At 34.2% G+C, this 20,331-nt stretch overlaps 1 protein-coding gene across 1 annotated transcript in view; it reads left to right on the top strand.

Annotated features, from left to right (window-relative positions):
- The first annotated feature begins 7,110 nt into the window (after nucleotides 1-7,110).
- The window catches only part of sim (bHLH transcription factor single-minded), a 35,599-nt gene continuing 22,378 nt past the window's right edge, over nucleotides 7,111-20,331 (top strand). The window contains exons 1-3 of the mRNA XM_089648930.1: nucleotides 7,111-7,285; nucleotides 13,276-13,451; nucleotides 14,783-14,989. Coding sequence (XP_089505056.1) covers nucleotides 7,111-7,285; nucleotides 13,276-13,451; nucleotides 14,783-14,989 — 558 coding nt within the window. The remainder of the gene's footprint in view (nucleotides 7,286-13,275; nucleotides 13,452-14,782; nucleotides 14,990-20,331) is intronic.

The following is a 20,331-nucleotide window of genomic DNA, read 5'->3' as shown; positions in this document are numbered from 1 at the left end:
ACAAAATAATGTATTTTGGGAACTTAACCTTTTGAAAAACTCACGTTCGGATCGTTGAGGTAATTTTTACTACCCTAGAAACGTGTAAATATGCCTGAGGTACACATTAACCCTTAAAGAGGAGACTACGTGTCTAAGACTACAAATATCTCACTATTTAAGGGTAGTTTTTTTAACACGGTTCTATGAAGTATTGCATTTGATGCAATGGGAAAAAATGCAAGCAGTCATTGGTGGATAACATTTGGATGAAGTCTTATAAATTTACAATTTTATTTATTTAGATAATTTATACAGGGTGTATCGGCACTAACCCGACAAACTTTAGCCAGCTATTCCTTAGCACATTTGTAGTAAAAAATGTTATGGGCACTTTGCTGTCCGGTAGCATTTTTTTTTCAATTAAAAACAAAAAAAATAAAAATTTCCACACTCCATCACTGTCATTGGCATTGCTTTGCCGTGCCATTTCGTTGTGATTGTAAAAGCCCGCCAATATAGGTACACACGTGCATTATTCAACGGAATTCGAATAAAATATTGCCAGATGGGTTTTCAAACTTTGACAAAGGATAAAACAGTGGTGACATGTGGTGAAAATATGAATAGTAAATTTTTTATTAAAAAAAAACGTTACCTGATAGCAAAGTGCACATAAGATTTTTTACTCCAAATATGCTAAGGAATAGCTGGTTAAAGTTTGTCGGGTACGTGCCGATACACCCTGTATAGAGTTGATGAGATTATCTTAGTTATGTATATATCAGTCACTTTTAGTGTTTTTTTTATGCGAAGACCAGGGAACCAGTGGGACTATCGCATCTGAAATTGAGTTATGTTGTTCTAAGCTTTCAACCTCATAAAGGGATTGGGGAGGGGAAGGAAATGAGATGGCGTTATACTTTTGTCAGGAGACTTTTGTTTTATTTTAAATATGTAGTGCTTTATTAAATACTATCTGACGTGAACCCGGCGTTACTGGGGGTTAGTCTTAAGAGATAGACATATACTATTTTGTTTTTTCTGTAGCCTTTTTTAAGATATACAATTCCGCAATACATTATTTTGATGTATCTTATAAGGTTTAGCCAGCGTTAGCAATGTAAGCGCCCGAAAATATTTTCTTACGACTTGTTTACAAACATCATTTTTTCTTTACTTTCTATGAATATAATACGCATGTTTTATTTTTTAAACCTTCCGGAAGAAATTTTCTAAATGAAAGTGAAAATTTTATTAAAATTCGTTTCATAGTTTAGAAGAACTAAGCGCACTAACAGACAGACGCGGATATGACTTTGTTTTATACTACAGGGTTTTCCAATAAGAGGTGTTATTTTGATATTCAATCGTTAAAGATCAGTGGTTTCGTTACTTGTGTGGCACGTAGCGCCGTCTTGTTGAAAGTAAACGTTGTCCAGATCAATATCATCCAATTCCGGCCATAAAAAATCATTAATCATCTCTCGATAGCGCAATCCATTCACCGTAACTGTTGCTCCAGCCTCATTTTCAAAAAAGTAAGGTCGAATGACTCCGCCGGACCATAAACCGCACCAAACAGTCACACGTTGAGAATAAAAAGGCTTTTCAACAATAACTCTTGGGTTTTCCGAGCCCCAGATGCGACAATTTTGCTTGTTGACGAAGCCACCGAGGTGGAAATGGGCCTCATCACTCAAGATGATTTGCATTTGATTCACTCAAGCGATTTTTTTATCATTTCAATGCGTTGTTGAAGCGTGTATCGTTCCATTTTTATTAATTGCGTAGTTTTTACTTGTCAAATGTTAAAAAATGACATCTTCAAAAGTAACATCTACTGAAATAGCGGGCTATTCAAAATAACACCTCTTATTGGAAAACCTGTATTTAAAGACTAAATATTTTCTCTTACGCCTATCAACATGCGCCCTCTAACATGCGTATTTAAATTTCCCTTTTATGCCATCTCCTTCTTCTTTTGGAACCCTTATTACCAGCAGGCCCCTAGGAAAATAATTTTTATCTCTTTTGAGAAGAGGAGTGAAAATGTTGTAGGAGGGAGGAAACACAATGACCGGCTTGGATTCTTAAACATAATTCACACCGCATATAAATTAAACAATAATAGTTGACTTTAATTAAAGTATATAATTAAAACCACTGGTTGCCAACATCTGTCGGAGCACAGTTTCAAGTTCATTCCATGCTAATCTTTTTCCTGACTTCCCGAGCACGCTCCACCGTTCACACTAAAATATTCTATAGGTATTTGTAAGTCATATATTTTATAAAAAAATACCTACAGGACGATGTCAATGTTCAATTGATTTATTATTATGATTGCAAATAAAAATGTTTCAGGCTATCGCTCTTGTAATTTAAAAGAACCATGTAAAATCGCGATTTTAAGATAATAATGTAGAAATAGCAGGGAATTCACCAACGTTGTTGTGTAAAATGAATGGTGCATGGTTAATTAACCAGTAAAGTTTCAATTAGTAAATAGTTAAAGAAAAATATAGGGAAATCACAGATTAAAAGTATACAGATAAATAATGTAAACTCAGTACCGATATAAAAATAATACCTACTTGCATCACAAAATAATGTTCGAGGATAAACAAAACATAAAATAAAAAAATAATATCATGAAAATGAGAGAATAACTGGAGGTCTTGGGTTCAAAATTCGAAGGCTAAAGAAGAAGGTAGCACAAAACGGCATAATTCCCCAAAAATAAACCATTATAATGTATTCACGTACGAAAAACGCCCACTAATATTGTACACAGGTTCCTATTTTTATGATTTTGTGATTACCTACTATTACCAACTCTGTACCGTTTATGTTAAGTGTGTTATGTTATGTTTACGTTAGGTTTATTTATGTTACGTTACGTTATGTTATATTATATTATGTTTCTGTTATGTTTATGTTAGGTTTGTTTATGTTACGTTATGTTATATTATGTTTATGTTAGGTTTATTTATGTTACGTTATGTTCTGTTATATTATTATGTTTATGTTGTGTTATATTATGTTTATGTTATGTTATATTATGTTTATCTTAGCTATATTTATGTTACCTTATGTTATGTTAATGTAAGGTTTATTTATGTTAAGTTATGTTATGTTTATGATATATAATCAATTATATTCTGTCATTTGTTGTATTTGTTAATAAGAAAAAATGTTAATTGTGTATGGTCAATATCACCCCTTATGGGTGAATGCCAAAATAAAGAATAATAAAAAATCATATTCACGTAGATCAACAAGCGCTGATTGTGAGTATATAAGTTTAATCGTATGTAATTACGCGTAGAATTAATAAATTAAAATTAAAATATTTAAACAGTTAGAGGGCTAAACGCCCTGTGATTGGTCGACGGGTTCTGTCATACCTTAGATCGCTACCTCACGGGTCGGTGCATTAGGAGTCGGATAATTTTTCGCTGCGTAAACTCGCACATGGTTTACTACTGCGGTATACAGATTTTCAAAAGAATTCATGTTTTTTGGAAATCTTGCAAAATATTTAAATTGGGATTCTGATTTCATACCGACCCGAGTGGGATTGACCTTACTGTTAACCTACAACACCAAGGTGCGTATGACGTCACGCGTACCCCGCCAGATTTCGATCGTTTTGTAAAAAAAAATATTGGTTCTTTAGCTAGAAGGTGAACATTAATAAATTTAAAGAAAAAATGACTGGAATTCATTATTATTGTGCAAAAACTTTAGGCAAATAAGTTCCACACTTTTCCATTCATAAAACAAGACCTTACAACTTACAACCAGATTACTACGACCCATCGTAAATCTTTTACAACAAACACCTTTATCGACTTATTGCTTTCCCACACGTATCGGGTCCATCCTCCGAAAAGCAACTGTCCAATGGAGACACAGGTGGGAAGTCCCATTTCACCTTTATACACCTTCTGCAATGAGATTAAGACGAGAATATTATGTGCAAAACCTGTCAGTCTGACATGTACATCTGTTGTGTCAACACACATTTTGTTCGGCCATAATTTTCGTGTTCCAAAACGTAAAAATTTTCGAAACTTCGATTCCGAAACGCGAAAATAACCTTTTTTATGACTGGCTGCGAGAAATTTGAGCGTTTGACGTGTATCGTTATGATTTATAGTTATTGAAATCATTTTTTATAGGTTAACTTATTATTTATAAAAGTGACCACGGCCATTGTGATTTAAGTGATTTTTATAGTGTTTAAAAAAATTATTTTTTCATTCTTTGTTTGTATTGTTCAAATAGATACATGATATTGTTGCGCAACTTTCAAATTCATTCTGTTATATCGTGTGCGTAAAATCAACACATATGAGGTTGTTAAGCAGAGTGGATAGAAAAAGTGTCTTTGGTATGTAAAAAATTATTACTTAATATATTTTTTAAAGCTTATACTATCATCGTGATTAATATTTAGGTTATTATCAATGGTATAACTACGAAAATTGGAACCGAAATATTGTGACGTTGATTGCATAACTATTTCCACCAATAAAAAACTCTGAAAGTCTATGGAATAAACTTTCAGAGTTTTTCATTGGTGTATATTATAATAAGTAGGCTCCTAATGAGAATTTTACTCTCTATATATTGGCATATCTATGGTTTTTTAGGACCAATTTATTTCATACAAAAAGCTAACGATCTAAGTAGTTAGTGGTTTATTTATGGTGTTGCGCTTGCTCCGTCTTTAGCCAGCGTTTCGGACAGCATTACAGTGTTCATATCAGGGTAGATGAGTAGATTGTGGTGAATTGTGTGTAATTGTGTAAACCGCACAAAAGTTCCAATTGTTCCGAACCGTCTGGAGTCAGCGAGAGATGAGGAAGGTGGGGAAGATCCTGGCTATTCAGATTTTGTCACCAAACATGACCTGTGTTTCAAGCAACGTTTCAATTCTGATTAGTGGTCTACACTAGGGAGATACTGAGAGTATCTTCCACTCTAGAAGGTGTCTGAGCAAATTTTTTTAATCTGCTACCTCCGGGTTGCTAGTCGAGACCCTTACTCTTCTAGCACGGAGATCGTTATTAGTACTTCCCAAACCATTTTTTACTTACCTCCTTCCCCTCCCCACTCCCGCGCCATAGTCCCACTGGCTGTGGACTCCGGAATTCTTGTGCAGTATTCACATTTAAAAATATCAGATTTGGGTAGGCATGTTGTGCGGCTCAAGAGATTGGGAGGCGAAGTGGTAGGTTGGGAAGTAACTTACTTTTTAGATCTAAAAAACATGGCTAAAGCCATTTCAAGCAACATTTCAGTTCTGAAGGGTGATCTGTCACCGGGGCGATGTGGAGAGTATCTGCCAAATGACTTGTTACATAATTTCTACTAAATATTAGGTAGGTACCTACAACCAATCTCTTCTCTATGCCATCGTACCAACTGTGTTTTCCCTCCAAAGCTGTGTTTTCCCGCCAATAAGCCATCTTTAAAAACCAACCTGTTTCTTTTGTTTAGTGGGTTCCTACCTGCTTCAAATATTGAGGAAAGTGCTTACCTATAAACTCGAATATTTTTTTTATTTAGTACCTCAAATCATATTCATTTCTGTTACTTATAATTTATACGTAGGTACCTACTATCTACCCAAGTTTTTTTACCTCCTTACCCAGTAATATCCCTTTTCCAAAATTTAAAAAAACTTTATTGCTCTTTTTTAATTTCGCCAAATAGATAAATTGTTTGGTTATTACTAACTAGAACTCCGTTTCTAAAGCTTTCGTTCGCAAAGTAAATGTTTAAATTCGTAACACGGTCACACCTGCAGGGTTTTACCACACATAAGTCTCAGGGATCTTATTTTTACAACTTTTTAGTATACTTTTAGCTTCCATCTGTAATCATGCCTCATTTCTCACTGCGATACATCAGGGTGTGTTCCAGCAATCCATTGTGGACTGCTAGCCTCGTCCGAAATACAACAAAATTGCAGTAAAATTTAATGCGCAATTTTATTTAATTCCTTACTTGTATTTTCTTTTAATTAATGTACCATCGAGTAATGCGAAACGATCGAAATAATAGGCTCCATTACAGATGTAACAAAGTTCTGTCGTCAAATTGCCCCAATCTGTTAAATAGGCGTACAAAAGAGCCCCGGCTGTCGGCCATTTTGTGTCGGTAACGAATGACAAGCACTTTCCCGCCTTTTCCATGAATTATTCATAATGTTGCCACTTCTTCGCTGGCGGCCCCCTCCCTAGTATCTACCCAGTACCTACCCACACACAATTACTACAGCAGGGGTGGTAGATAGGTACTGAGCGATGGGTAGGTAATTACCTACATGGAAAATAATCGAAATCTAATTGTTTTTATACAGGGTTTTCCAATAAGAGGTATTATTTTGATATTCAATCGTAAAAGATCAATGGTTTCGTTGCTTGTGTGGCATGTGTCTTGTTGAAAGTAAACGTTGTCCAGATCAATACCATCCAATTCCGGCCAGAAAAAATCATTAATCATCTCTCGATAGCGCAATCCATTCACCGTAACTGTTGCTCCAGCCTCATTTTCGAAAAAGTAAGGTCCAATGACTCCGCCGGACCATAAACCGCACCAAACAGTCACACGTTGAGTAAAGAGAGGCTTTTCAACAATAACTCTTGGGTTTTCCGAGCCCCAGATGCGACAATTTTGATTGTTGACGAAGCCACCGAGGTGGAAATGGGCCTCATCACTCAAGATGATTTGCATTTGATTCACTCACGTGAATTTTAATAATTTCAATGCGCTGTTGAAGCGTGTATCGTTCCATTTTTATCAATGGCGTAGTTTTTACTTGTCAAATGTTAAAAAATGACAGCTTCAAAAGTTACATCTACCGAAATAGCGGGCTATTCAAAATAATACCTCTTATTGGAAAACCCTGTATATGAACTTACGGAGTGACCTGTTTTCGGACTTTTGCCCTGGGTTAGTAAGTCTATCCAGCTCTGAGCTTGCTCGTTTCCACTGAGACACCAACACACTTACAAATTTTGAAGAATTTCCATTTAAAATCTTTTTCGAAACCAAATCAATAATCAAAATTTGTTTTCTTTCTTTACAGCTCGCGACACACCCGACGTCCTAGCCATGAAGGAGAAAAGCAAAAACGCTGCAAGATCTAGGAGAGAAAAGGAAAACGCAGAGTTCCTGGAATTAGGGAGACTGCTACCGCTGCCTACAGCTATCACGGCACAGCTGGACAAAGCTTCAGTCATCAGACTGTCCACCAGCTATCTGCGACTGAGGCAGCTGTTCCCTGACGGTGAGACAACCGTTTCTAACTAACTAACTAACTAACTAACGTAGTTCCACTCAACTGAAACCGGACTACTTCGTATGCTATCAGACGTAACTCTTGCCGTAGAGTCAGGTAAGTTACCACTTATCTCACTCCTAGACATGAGTGCAGCGTTTGACACGATTGATCATGAATTCCTCATTAGGAGATTAGAGGAAACATTTGGTTTGAATTCCGACATAAAAAAATTGGCTGGTATCCTATTTATCCAATCGCTCACAAGCCGTGAGGGTTGGAAATAAATTATCCAACTTCGCAACACTTTCTTCAGGGGTACCCCAGGGATCCGTTTTGGGTCCACTTCTCTTCATCTTAAGCGGACGATCAGCAAGTTTATTTTTACTGCGCTCCAAATGAAATCAATAGTCTCAAGATCCGTATAACTGAAAGTCTAGAAGCAATAACTCGTTGGATGTCTTCAAACAAGCTGAAGCTCAATCCATCTAAGACTGAGTTTCTCTGGGCAGCCACAAACAAACGTCAACATTTCCCTATAAGAATTTCGGAAAGAATATTGTTAGATTTTAATTAACAACCTTCAAACCACTATGAAATCCGCCCAGTTCCTTACTATTATAAATTCTAATCTTTCGAACCAATCGAATCAGTCAAACTCTTCGAATGTATTAAGAGGAAGCTACAAGACAAAAATGTGTATATTCTTGGTATATATTGTATTGTAGGTAATAGGCATTCAAATCGCTTGACAAACGGAGTCTAAAAACGTTCGATCTCAAGCACAAAACTGGTTTTTATTTATTTTGTAAATAATTTTAAAATAAAGCAAAAAAGTTAATCAAGTAAAACTGTCACAGATAATCTTAGATATAATACTGTATTTTTTTTAAAGTTGTTTACTTTACGCGTTCATACATTTCTATTGTAAAAATATATTTTTTAATAGTTTACATTTAAATTTTTTGTTGAGTAATTTATTATTTTATTGGTATCCTACTCAAGCGAAGCGATAGGAAAACCTTCAATTTATCTATAGCATATTTTTTGGTATTCATAATTTACACCAATTCGTTATAAAGATTAATCAAAATAGTGATTTGGCACTAAGCTTCGCCTTAAACACGTAAAACACACGTAAACCGAATGCAAAATGCTAGAACTTACGTTCTTTCCGCGCATGCGCACTAAAAAACGCAAGCCAATATCTTCGTCAACTTTATACGATATTGATGACAGCATCCAACGTACAAAAACCGTCTTTAATGCTAATATGTATAATGCACAGAATCGTATACTCTATTACTAATCGGTTCCATGATAACTCCCCAGAATGACAATTCAACACACCTATAAAAAGTGCTTTAAAGTTAAGAAAAGTGATGAAACACACCTAGTTTTTGTTTCATCACTTTTCATAGCTTTATAGCACTTTTTATAGGTCTGTTGAATTGTCATTTCGATGAGTTATCAGGTCACCCTTCAAACCTTGTAGTAGGTAACTAAACCAAAAGATTTATTCATCAAATCCTTTGAAAGCTAAAACAGTTTTTTCACCCAGAGAATAAGATCTCTACATCGTAGATCTGTTATTCTCAAAGTGTGCGATATAACCTTCCTAGCAATGCAAGAGAGTTCCGGGGTAAATACGTTCGACTAAAATATTTTTCATAATTTTTCACTTGACCATGTTATAGATATAGTCATAGTCAGGGTCGACCATATGCGGTCGCAATTGGAGCAGTCCGAGCGCCGAATTGCAGTCTAACACTCCTTACACATAAACCTTGGTATTATTTTTAATAAATACGGCGCTACACAAAAATTCAAATCATCCGAATATTATTGATTTACAGTGATCGCCTACATAGGCGTCTACTGGTTTCGACAAGGGGCGAGAAAAATTGGCGCCGTTTGTTTCAGGGGTGGCCCTGGTCAAAGTTATACTTCGTCGCTAGAATCATACTATAACTTTTCATAAATATCAAATTCTAGCTGTAATTCCCGGCGTTGCACGTTAGACAGTGACCATATTCTTGTTTTGAAGGTTTAGTGTGTAAGATTTTATCAACATCGAAATGAAAATTCAGACATTCTTCTTTGAGATATTTTCTAATGTTGTTTATTTTAAGGAAATCTATAAAATTCATGTTAAAAACGATCCATTTTAAGGCGAAGCTTAGTGCTAAATCACTATTTTAGATTAATCTTTATAACGAATTGGTGTACATTATGAATACCAAAAAATATGCTTAAGATAAATTGAAGCTTTTCCTCTCGTTTCCCTTGAGTAGAATTCAAATAAATATTTTAGTTACTCAATATAAAACATAAATGTAAACTACTAAAAAATGTATTTTTTTCATTAGAAATGTATGAAAACATAAATTAAACAACTTAAAAAAAAAACAATATTTTAGCTAAAATTATCTGTGACAGTTTCCCTTGATTAACTTTTTGCTTTCTTAGAAAATTGTTTACAAAAAAATAAAAACCGCTTTTGCGCTTGAAATCGATTTTTGGACTCCGTTTGCCAAGCAATTTTAATGCCTATCATCTAAATTCGTGATGATATAAGGCATACCAAGAATTTACACATCTTTGGCTTGTAGCTTCCACTTTGATAGAAGTAACGTCCAGGTTATCATGTCATATATTCATAATAGAATATTGCATTAAAATGCATACGCAGAAAGATAAGTATGGCTGATTTATAAAAATCCTGTTAAAAACGTGACAGCATATCATTTCCTGTCAAACTATTGGTACTTTCATAGTATATAAGGAAACACTTGTTTATGTACCTAGCTGTATTTATTTTGCTATTATACAGGGTGTCCGGAAACTCGTAGTACAAGCGGGAAACTGGTGAATCTACATCACATTTGGAGTCGATTTTGTAGTATATATTTTTTTTATTTGAGCTTTCGTTATCGAGTAAATCGAGTTTGAAGTTGATTTTTTTTTTTTTTTTTTTAATCAAATTCTTATAAATTATTACTGAAGATCAAAGTACCCAACTAATTAAAACTATTTGAAAGTAAAACAAATGAAGAAACTCGGATTTGAAGCATTATTTTGAAATCACCCTTCATTTAACCCGGTGTAATCATAAAATATTTCTGCTCTGCAGGGTTAAAACATCTGTTATTCAACCCTAAACACCAGAAAAACTTTAACCCTAAAATAGCCGAAAAATATTTTTTTTTGGTTTTTTTTTTTTGAAAATGCTCAAATCAAAAAACTTTATTTTTTTTTGGGTTCCCCATGTGGTGTAGATTCTCCAGTTTCCCGCTTGCACTACGAGTTTCCGGACACCGTGTATAATGACGGAATCCAAAAATGGTAGAAATTTTATGAACACGTGTTCCGACATCGTCATAAAACATTCGTGTTTTACTGATATTTTATTACGAAATCTGTCAATTCATTCGTTAAAGGCCCGCAGTCCCGTTTTTAACAGGAATACGAATAATTTTATAAATAACAAAGATTTTTTATAAATTAGCAATATTTTATATCAAAAAGTTTTCTCCGTGCACTAGCTGTGTTTAGTGACCGGATCTGTATAGCCAGGTAGTCTCTTACCAACCTTTCTCTTTCCCAATTATTCTCCTACCTATCTATCCTACTTCGGGCAGTTAGGAATCCTGTGTGGTATTCAAATTATAAAAATTTAAAAAAAAATTCGAGTAAGAATTTGAGATATTGCATCAGGTTGCAGGAATTACAGATTAGGTGCAGATTGCACGAAACGGAACACGTGTGACGTTTTGACTAGTCAATTGTGAAAACAATACAAAACATAATTAAGCGGAAATATAACTGAATATCATTAATTAAAAACACAAGAAACATATGGAGGTTGTTTTTATTACAAAATTGTTTGGGAATCTTTGTCATAGACTACTGATATAATCTGCATCGTATGTATTTAAATGGATTTAATATCGACAAAAAATGTTCAGCATATTTGCACCATGATGTGGACATTGAATATTATAAGAAGCGTGTCCTCTATGCATGTGTCACTGTTGGCTTTGTAATTTGAAACTAAACATATCTCCCATCTGATTGTTTGCACAGTCCAAAGTTCTTTGTCCGGCTTTATTATGGTGTCAATCGCTCGTTTAATCTAGACATACAAATAATATCAAATAGACTAACAATTTTTATTCATACCTACCTGAGTACTTTTGTGTTTAAACTACTGACAAATCTGGCTCAAACAAAGCTAATGTAACTTGTTAATATATTTTCATATTGTTGATACGGAAATGGTCTGCATAGCTTCTGTAAGCACCAGTATTAACTGTAGTCCCATTGCACTATCTTCCATGTTTCATCATATTCCTTATCTGTTGTCACCAGGGTTTTGGAATCATGTATGATAGTAGGCTGAATTTTTATGCTTATATATCTAGTTGACTTGGTGACTTCATTGATAATACTGGGTTTTGTTCTACTCACTGCAAGAAAGTTTAGAGATATCTGGGATCTCATAATTGTATTCAATTCCGTAGTAAGGAGTAGACTTGAAAGTAGGTCGGTGATTTGGAGTCCACACCAGGTAAAGCATTATCTCATGTTGGTGAGATAAATATCATTATATTCCTTGTCTGTTGTCACCAGGATCTTGGAATCATGTTTGATAGTAGGCTGAATTTTTATGCTTATATTGTTGACTTGATGACTTCATTGATAATACTGGGTTTTGTTCTACTCACTGCAAGATATTTTAGAGATATCTGGGATCTCATAATTGTATTCAATTCCTAAGTAAGGAGTAGACTTGAACGTGTGTCGGTAATTTCCATGAGTCCACACCAGGAAAAGTATTATCTCATGCTGGAGAGAGTTCAGAAAAAACTTCTGCAATTTTTCTGCATGGTGTGGCTACTACCCGTGGCTCCATTCTACGGATTTTCTTTTGTAGTATATTCGGAATGAACCATCTATAGGTCAGAAATTATGTACACATTGCTACACATTTCTCCAGACTGATTTGTGGATGAATTGAAAGCTCGGCTATCACGAGGAGCATGAATTTCTATGTTCCCGATGGTTATTTCCGTCATCGATAGTATATACTGCAGGACTAACTTTGCCAGTGGTCATGCCGGAAGGCAGAGCAATCTTACTGAATCGATTCGGATATCGACATATTTAACATCAAAGAAGCTGCCTAACTATTTTTTTTTTTTTTTTTTTTTTTTTTTTTTTTTTTTTTTTTTTTTTTTTTTTTATTGTTATTAAGTTTAATTTGTAGAACTCCATTTTAATTTTTATTTTTTATATATTCAATAATATTATTATTGGGTTTATAAAAACAGTTTATTTTTAAACAAGTTCTGACAGTTTGATAATGCCTTCAGAGGGCGAAACAGCTGTCACGCGTAATAATAATTACACAGCAGAACTTGTTTAAAAATAAACTGTTTTTATAAACCCAATAATAATATTATTGAATATATAAAAAATAAAAAAAAAAAAAAAAAAAAAAAAAAAAAAAAAAAAAAAAAAAAAAAAAAAAAAAAAAAAAAAAAAAGCTGCCTAACCTTTGTAACTACTAGATAGTTGATATACCCACTGTTTATATTTATATTATCCTCTTTTACAAATCTAATATGAGATAATAATAAGAAAATTCAAAAGTGATTCAACGTAACTCCCTCATAACCTACTATACATTAAAAAAAATAACTAACTTATAAAACTATTAAGTACACTTAAAACAATAACAGAACGTTGTTTAAACATCAGATATTATCTAAGCATTAAATTTCTCCAATAAGTACCATGTACTCATAGCCCTAAAATAAACAATTTTAGTGAAAGACAACTAAAAGGTGATCCAAAGTAAACCTAGTTTACGGTACTCAACTATATTTGAATTCATTATTATAATAATCATCGTTGTTACTTCGTATTTTAGCTCATTCATTTGTTGTTAATTTCAAGCTTCACGTGTCCTTAACTAACAGTAATTGAATGCCCAGGTCTCGGAGATGCTTGGGGCGCAGTCCCTCCAACGCGGGGTCCTCGGGAGATGTTCATCAGGGAGCTGGGATCCCACCTGCTGCAGACCTTGGATGGGTTCATCTTCGTGGTGGCACCTGATGGCAAGATTATGTACATCTCGGAGACGGCCAGCGTCCACCTTGGACTGAGTCAGGTAAAGAATCTAGCAAATCGGATTCCTCGGTATTTTTTAAATTATTGTAATTCTTCTTAAATCACTTATTTACGCTCTGTAAACTGGCAGAACACACTAAGGACGGTTTGTTTCGCAGAATTTGAACATTTCGTCAAAATTCAAAGTTAAAATTCATGTCCTGTGATGGTTCTATTCAAGTTCTGTTATTATTTAATTGTTGGCCAGTTATTTCTCAAATCTGAAATAAAAACAGAACTTGAATATACCTATCACAGAAACTAAAAATGAACTTTGGAGTTTGTTGAATTTTTCAAATTCTGTTAAAAAAACCCGTCCGAAGTCGTGTTAAATATTAATTTTTCTTTAAATAAAAAAATAAATTCGAAAACGATTACTTTTGTACTGGCAAAAACGTTAAATTGATTTGACTTACATTACCTCTATAGATGTGCACTGGTTTCAAATGTAGGTATACCTTCTGTAAACGTCACATATTGTGTATTGTATAATTGTGCATTGTTTGGCAATTCGAGTGAAAGCAGATATTTTTTAAATGTGTAGTGCATCGAAAATATGGCGAAGCAGTCAATTTGAAACAAATACACAACGGACAAAAAGCACTAACTAACTAGGGTTTTTTGCCAGAGCAAAAACGTCTGGCAAAATATGCCAACTGCTACCATTTTGGAAATAAACTTTAAAACGGCCATTCCATAAACTAGTTAGTTTACATCCATTCATAAATAAGCCAGTTATTTTGCATAACGAACGACATTATCCAAAAGGTTGTGCATATTGACAGCTTTTCAGACATCTTGGAGGCCACGCTGAAAGGAGCGGTTTTTGCTTACCGACTGTCGGAATCATATTCTGACCGTGCTCACAAATATCGCTAACTGACCATAGATGACGGATTTCGTCAATATCTTATTGAAATATGGCTTTCGTCCATGATAGACCTCCTGGTGCCAGAAATATGGTCACGTGGTTTCCCTTCAGCTCGTCGAAATGATACCCAGATTATCGGTCGGTGGCCGAGTTGACATCGCGTTTGGGTCCCAGCCAGGCGTAGTGTGTTCAATTCCTCGGCTGGCTAAGTCCTACATCACAACACAAGCAACATTTTCAGCTTACTGTGGTGATAGTAGGAGATTTTCAAATATTGTCCGGTTATTCGTAACCCGGGAATGTTTGACTCTTAAAAAAAAATTCAGGTTAGTTAAGTTTATCAGCTTTGCCACATAGTTCCGTGTTTCGTTGTCATCAGAGTTGGAATCAGCGCACCATTCTTGGCTATTGAAGCGTGTGGTAGTGGATTAACGTGTTGGGTGTTGGGTGTTGTTGTGCAGGTCGAGCTGACAGGCAACTCCATCTACGAGTACGTGCACCCCGCCGATCACGAGGAGATGTCTGCCGTGCTAACGGCTGGTCCGGGCCCCGCGTGCCCGCCCGCGCACGGTCCGCGCGCTGACCTGGAGTGCGAACGCGCCTTCTTCATCCGCATGAAGTGCGTGCTGGCCAAGCGGAATGCGGGCCTCACCACCTCCGGTTACAAGGTTAGTATTCATCTTCTTCCCATTGTCCTGGACCCACTGCTTCTGCATTACTTGATTGTCAATATTCCATTTGTGAGACTGAGATACTTCATCGAGAAATGCTATCTATGTCGTGGCATAACTTCATTATGATGTAAGAATCCACACTCCATGAGGAAAACAATGAAGGCGATGCCATACTTCGTGTAATATTTTGAATTGAGCCGCCACCAATAACACTCTTTACGTAGATGGTGATAAGGCTTAAATTCCCTCTTTACACAATCCAGCTGTTTTGATTTTTGCAAGAAAAAAACATTGCCAAAAAGTGCCTTTTATTTTATTTTGTGGATGTTCAGGCATAAGTATTTAAATGTTTTCCAATCATTTTATAAATAACTTAATTTGCCACATTATACAATAAAACCATAATCGAAAATGGGTTCGTAAGTAGGAAATTTTGAACTTAAAAGCAGTTTTCATAGGCCTTATAAATTATTTTTTTCTGGGCTTATAAAAAGACTTATATAAAAAATACTCTATTATTTCAAAGGCCAGGATGTATTCTACTCGCAGAATTTAATTAAAGCATCTAAAACATTTCTAGGCAACCAAATTTTCAAACTAAAAACACATGATTTTGCATTACTACGTATGGCAGAGCTTATGTTATATTTTGGGGTGCTTTTTGGAGGTTGTTTGCAAGGAAAGGAATAAGAAAAGTTGCATGGTATTCAGATTATACAAATCAAATGAAACATACGTTTAGTGGGAATGCGGTTTTGTTCTGTGGGTATTTTGAAACTAAGAGGTTTTCCTGCATTATTCACGCAGATTTTCTGCTTTAAAGTAAAGACACCCACGAACCAGTAATAATACTTATATTTCGAAAGGCTTCATAAGAAAATCTGTGTTCTTCACAATATGTTGTTGTATTTCACAGGCTGCAATGATTTCAAATGGTGTGAAAAATCGCAAATTATGCCGGCGATTAGCGAACAAACTATCTTCCAGTGAAAATCTTGTGGGGTCCGTTTAGCGTGACGTTGAAATAATCATCAAATTTTCCATAACTCTCTTCAAATCCGCATAAAATTAATGAATAACAGTGAACATGTCTCAGCGCAGGATTTTTATGACCATTTAAACATTTTCTTTCGCTGTAGAGACTTGCTGGACAAAGCTCTGCCAATTCTTTAAAACACCTTTCAGGGACGTACTGAACTTCTATTTATAAATTTTTCGTATTACTTTAAACCTTTCCAGCATACTAATAATAACCTGACAATATTTGAATTTGAATTCCACTATTATTTTCATGCATATCTTGGAAGTGGAAATTAACCCACTTCCAGATATCCGATCTGGCTGAAACTCGTCAGATAGACTCGTTATCAATGACCATGTATTCTATCAACTTTTGGTGACAATCGCGTACATACACGCGGACATCTACGCATTTCTCAGGCATTACAGCTGTTAACATACGAATTGACGTCGGTCCTAAATAAAAACTAACATTACTGTTGTCATACAGAAATCATGAATGACTTATCTAGCTGCAAAATTTAACCCACGATTTCTGGGTGAAAACCCAACACATTAGTCTACTTAGCTACTAATCTCTCGATTAATACGGCCTTTTGTATTTTCCTCTTTAAATTTATATTTTCTCAGGCCCTGAGGAAAATAATTTCTCTCAGGCATGTGTCATCTTTGGGGATACTACGTGGGAAAGGAAGGAGAATAAGTTCTAGAAAAGAAAAATGTATGAGGGGTGGGTAGGAATCAGTGTTTCCTGAAGTGACGGTCGTATGATTATAGGACACATTTGGAGCATGGTCCCTAGCACGATTTAAAAACATTGATAAGATAAAAGATTTTTATTATCAATATCGGTAATTAGTTGCCCAACCGCAAAACACAGATGTTATCGATAAAAATAAATTAGTTTATCGAGCCCGTTCCCTCCTATATAAGCTTTTCCACGCCCCCCATAACAAGCATATCGATAAATGTTTATTCGATAATTTCGGTAACTTGTCATCGTTCCCGAGTACGACTGCATATTAGATTTAAATGCATTTGTTTATGTAGAAATGCTAACTCTGTCCATTTCTAGTCCCTCTCTGACCCGGTCACACAATAAAGCTTGATCATACCAGAATGTTAATAACCTTAAAATATGAGCCGTCACGCGCCCTTTCATTCGGTTCCATTCAGCGGCGGTCCGCCATTGCGAGTGCCCTACCTCTATACACTACACAAAATGAAAGACTGGGGTTGCAAGCATTCAAAATTAAACTCTATACGTAGGTACGTACTTATAAAAATCAGATACGGTTATTTATTATTACATAGATAATCGAGGCAAAGAGAGATATGGCATATTAGTGTTCCGACTGTCGTCTCGCTAAGACCAAATTGCACGGACTATCAAAGCTTCTAGGAAAATAATGCATTTAGAATGTAGGTAGATACTAATAATGTGCGCGGTACAAACTAATAATGATTTATAGTTTTTATTTATTTATTTGTTTTTCATAATTATTTGTCTAACAGAAAACAATACGTAGTTTTTGGGTAGTTCGCTTAAAAACTTTGCCTCCCAAATTCTGGGGTCCCTCAAGGGTCTAATTTAAGACCTCTATTATTTTCTATGTTTATAAAAGTAGTAGCTCTATATATAAACTTCGTTATACTCTTATTATTTGCTAACGATATCAAACTATATGTCAGTATGGCGAAGCAAGAGGACTCCATTAGTTTATAAGTCGATATTGACGGCGTAGTAAAGTGCACAATTATGTGCTTTACAAGGGCAAAGCGTACAGTGTATTTTAACTACAAAACCATCATAATCACCTCGTTAGAACATTTGTATATTTTGTTTATTGTCTATTTTTGTCTATTTCATAAACCCACGAGAGCTACTCGTTCTAAAATTTCGTTTAAATGCAACAATATCAGGACTGAGTATTCCAAACACTCGCTTGTACCTAGGTTGCATGAAGTTAGTAATAGATACGCAGATGTGGCAGATCTATTTAACTGCACGCAAGGTAGGTACAAGAGGGTTATGCTATCAAATCTTTTCAATCAATATTAATTTAATCTAATTCTACCTTATTTGCACTATACAAACTTATGTACTTGTATCTCTTGTTTACTTACTTACCTACTTACTCTCTAATGTCATTTCACAATCAAATGCCACATATATTTGTAATTCTTTTTTAAAAATATTTTAACTGTGACATGTTATCATTGTTTATGGTATATTTATACCGTTGATATTAAATAAATTTTATTTGGGTATATTTTTTTACATTCTATATCTAGTGTATATCCATTCTAAAACTACTAAATTAATATTTACCTACGTACTAAAATTTGGACCTTGGCGACGTATTTTGTCTTCCTTTACATTAAAAGGGAGTCCATTGAACGTTTTAAACCCTTATCATAAATATTGTTTTGTGTTAGCGATAAATTTGTCTTAGGAAGCCTAAATTCGTTGCAGCTTCTCGTAGGATAGGCATGAACTGTACTTTTAATACCTATTAACACATAATCTATTCTTATCATTTTTACTAATGTATCTTATTTTATTATATGCTTTTGTTGTAACATTTAATATTTTTTTCTTTTTTCGTTGTATTATGTTTCCTTAATTGTTTTAATTTTGTAGAATTTATAATAACTGTGATACTCTACTATTAAACTTTGTAGTGTGTAAAAGCCTATTAGGGCGTGTAATAATAAATAAATAAATAATCTGGTAATATCTTATTATTTAGCTTAAAATAAATACTAGGATATTATAAACTAAACGTCGCCACATACTTAGAAGCATATTGAGTTGTCGATGCATTATTTTTATCCAATATATATCGCATGCCTCTTTACTGAATTATTTCCATTCTTTCAACTTGTGTTTTATTGCTCATTATTTTATTTAATAGTCTAATTTTGTCTTTATCGTACAGCGTTTTAGGGTCATATATGACCGGGCGTTCATATTTAAAAAAGTATTTTTTCTTTTTTTCTATCATGCGGAAACAAGTAATTTTTGACGCTGGAAAGAATAATAATTTTCTGAATGTCATTAATAAAATTCTAAAAATAGCCAAAATGAATAATTCATATTTCGTAACAATCGGTTTAACTTTAAAAAATATTTTTTATTCTACGAACGAGATAAAAGTGAAGTTACAGTTTTCTTACAAATTCCCCAAACACAACGAACGTGTTTTTGAAATATCGAGTTCTCTCAATTTTTTTATGATTGGTTAGTAAAATATGGTTAGTGTTTTTGTCAACATTTTTTATATTAAAATTTTTTGATATTAAAATTTTATTATTTACAAATAATAGTAATGTTTATTTTAAATGCATACACCGGACATATAATTTTATCTAGTTTCTAAAACAGTATAAAATTAGATATATATATATATATATATAGCGCATTTGAAATAGACAGAACACATTTCAAACTGTACAAAAGTGATGAAAGTATTGAAGGGTTAAGAAATTTTTTGCAATTTATTTAAGTTATGTAGTGTTAAGTTTTAATTTGTCATCGATTATAATTCCCAAGTATTTAATTTCTTCTACTTCTCCAATATTTCGATTGTCCATGTTTAGGGTAATAAGTTCGTTTAGTTTTTTACCTGACACGATGAATTTACTTTCAGTTTAATTATATTTAACCATTTGGATATTTCATGAAGTTTTTGCTTTCAAATTCGTACATTTGGTCCATTAACTGTTTGGTATTAATCCCCGAATACTTAATTTGAACACATTCAACGCAAACAACAATACAAAAACCTAACCCCTGTTTCAACCTAATTCTTTGCATTATCTGCACATTGGTGCAGTATGTTATTTGTACAAGGCAAATCAATAGCACTTTGAAGGGATTAGGCACACATAATATGACGCAATAAAAATAAATTAATTACATCTACCACACACTTCTGACTTTTTAAATTATATTATTAGTGTTGGGGTGTCATAAACTACATCACGTTTAATGAACATCAAATCGACCATCAGCGCGATTTTGAGTTTTTGACATGTATCGATCCGTTTCAGCTTTTGATTAAAATGTGGTTATGTTGTTATGTTTGTAATCTGATTTTCTTAGTTCTATTACACTGTAATTATTTCATTTGATAACCACATAACAGAAATCTCTAATAAGGGCATAAAAATGTTGGGATTTATAACTAGGCTAACCAGAAATTTTAATAATATAAAGTGTATTATTTTGTTATATTTTGCCTATGTAAGAAGTCAACTTGAGTACAATTCTCCTGTCTGGAACCCACATTATAATATACATGTACAAGATG

Source organism: Hesperophylax consimilis, chromosome 28 (genome assembly GCF_061612785.1).
Source record: "Hesperophylax consimilis isolate HC1 chromosome 28, BYU_Hcon_1.0, whole genome shotgun sequence".
Lineage (NCBI taxonomy): Eukaryota > Metazoa > Arthropoda > Insecta > Trichoptera > Limnephilidae > Hesperophylax > Hesperophylax consimilis.
The sequence above is the reverse complement of the archived record's forward strand: the minus strand, read 5'-3'. Positions and strand labels throughout refer to the sequence as shown.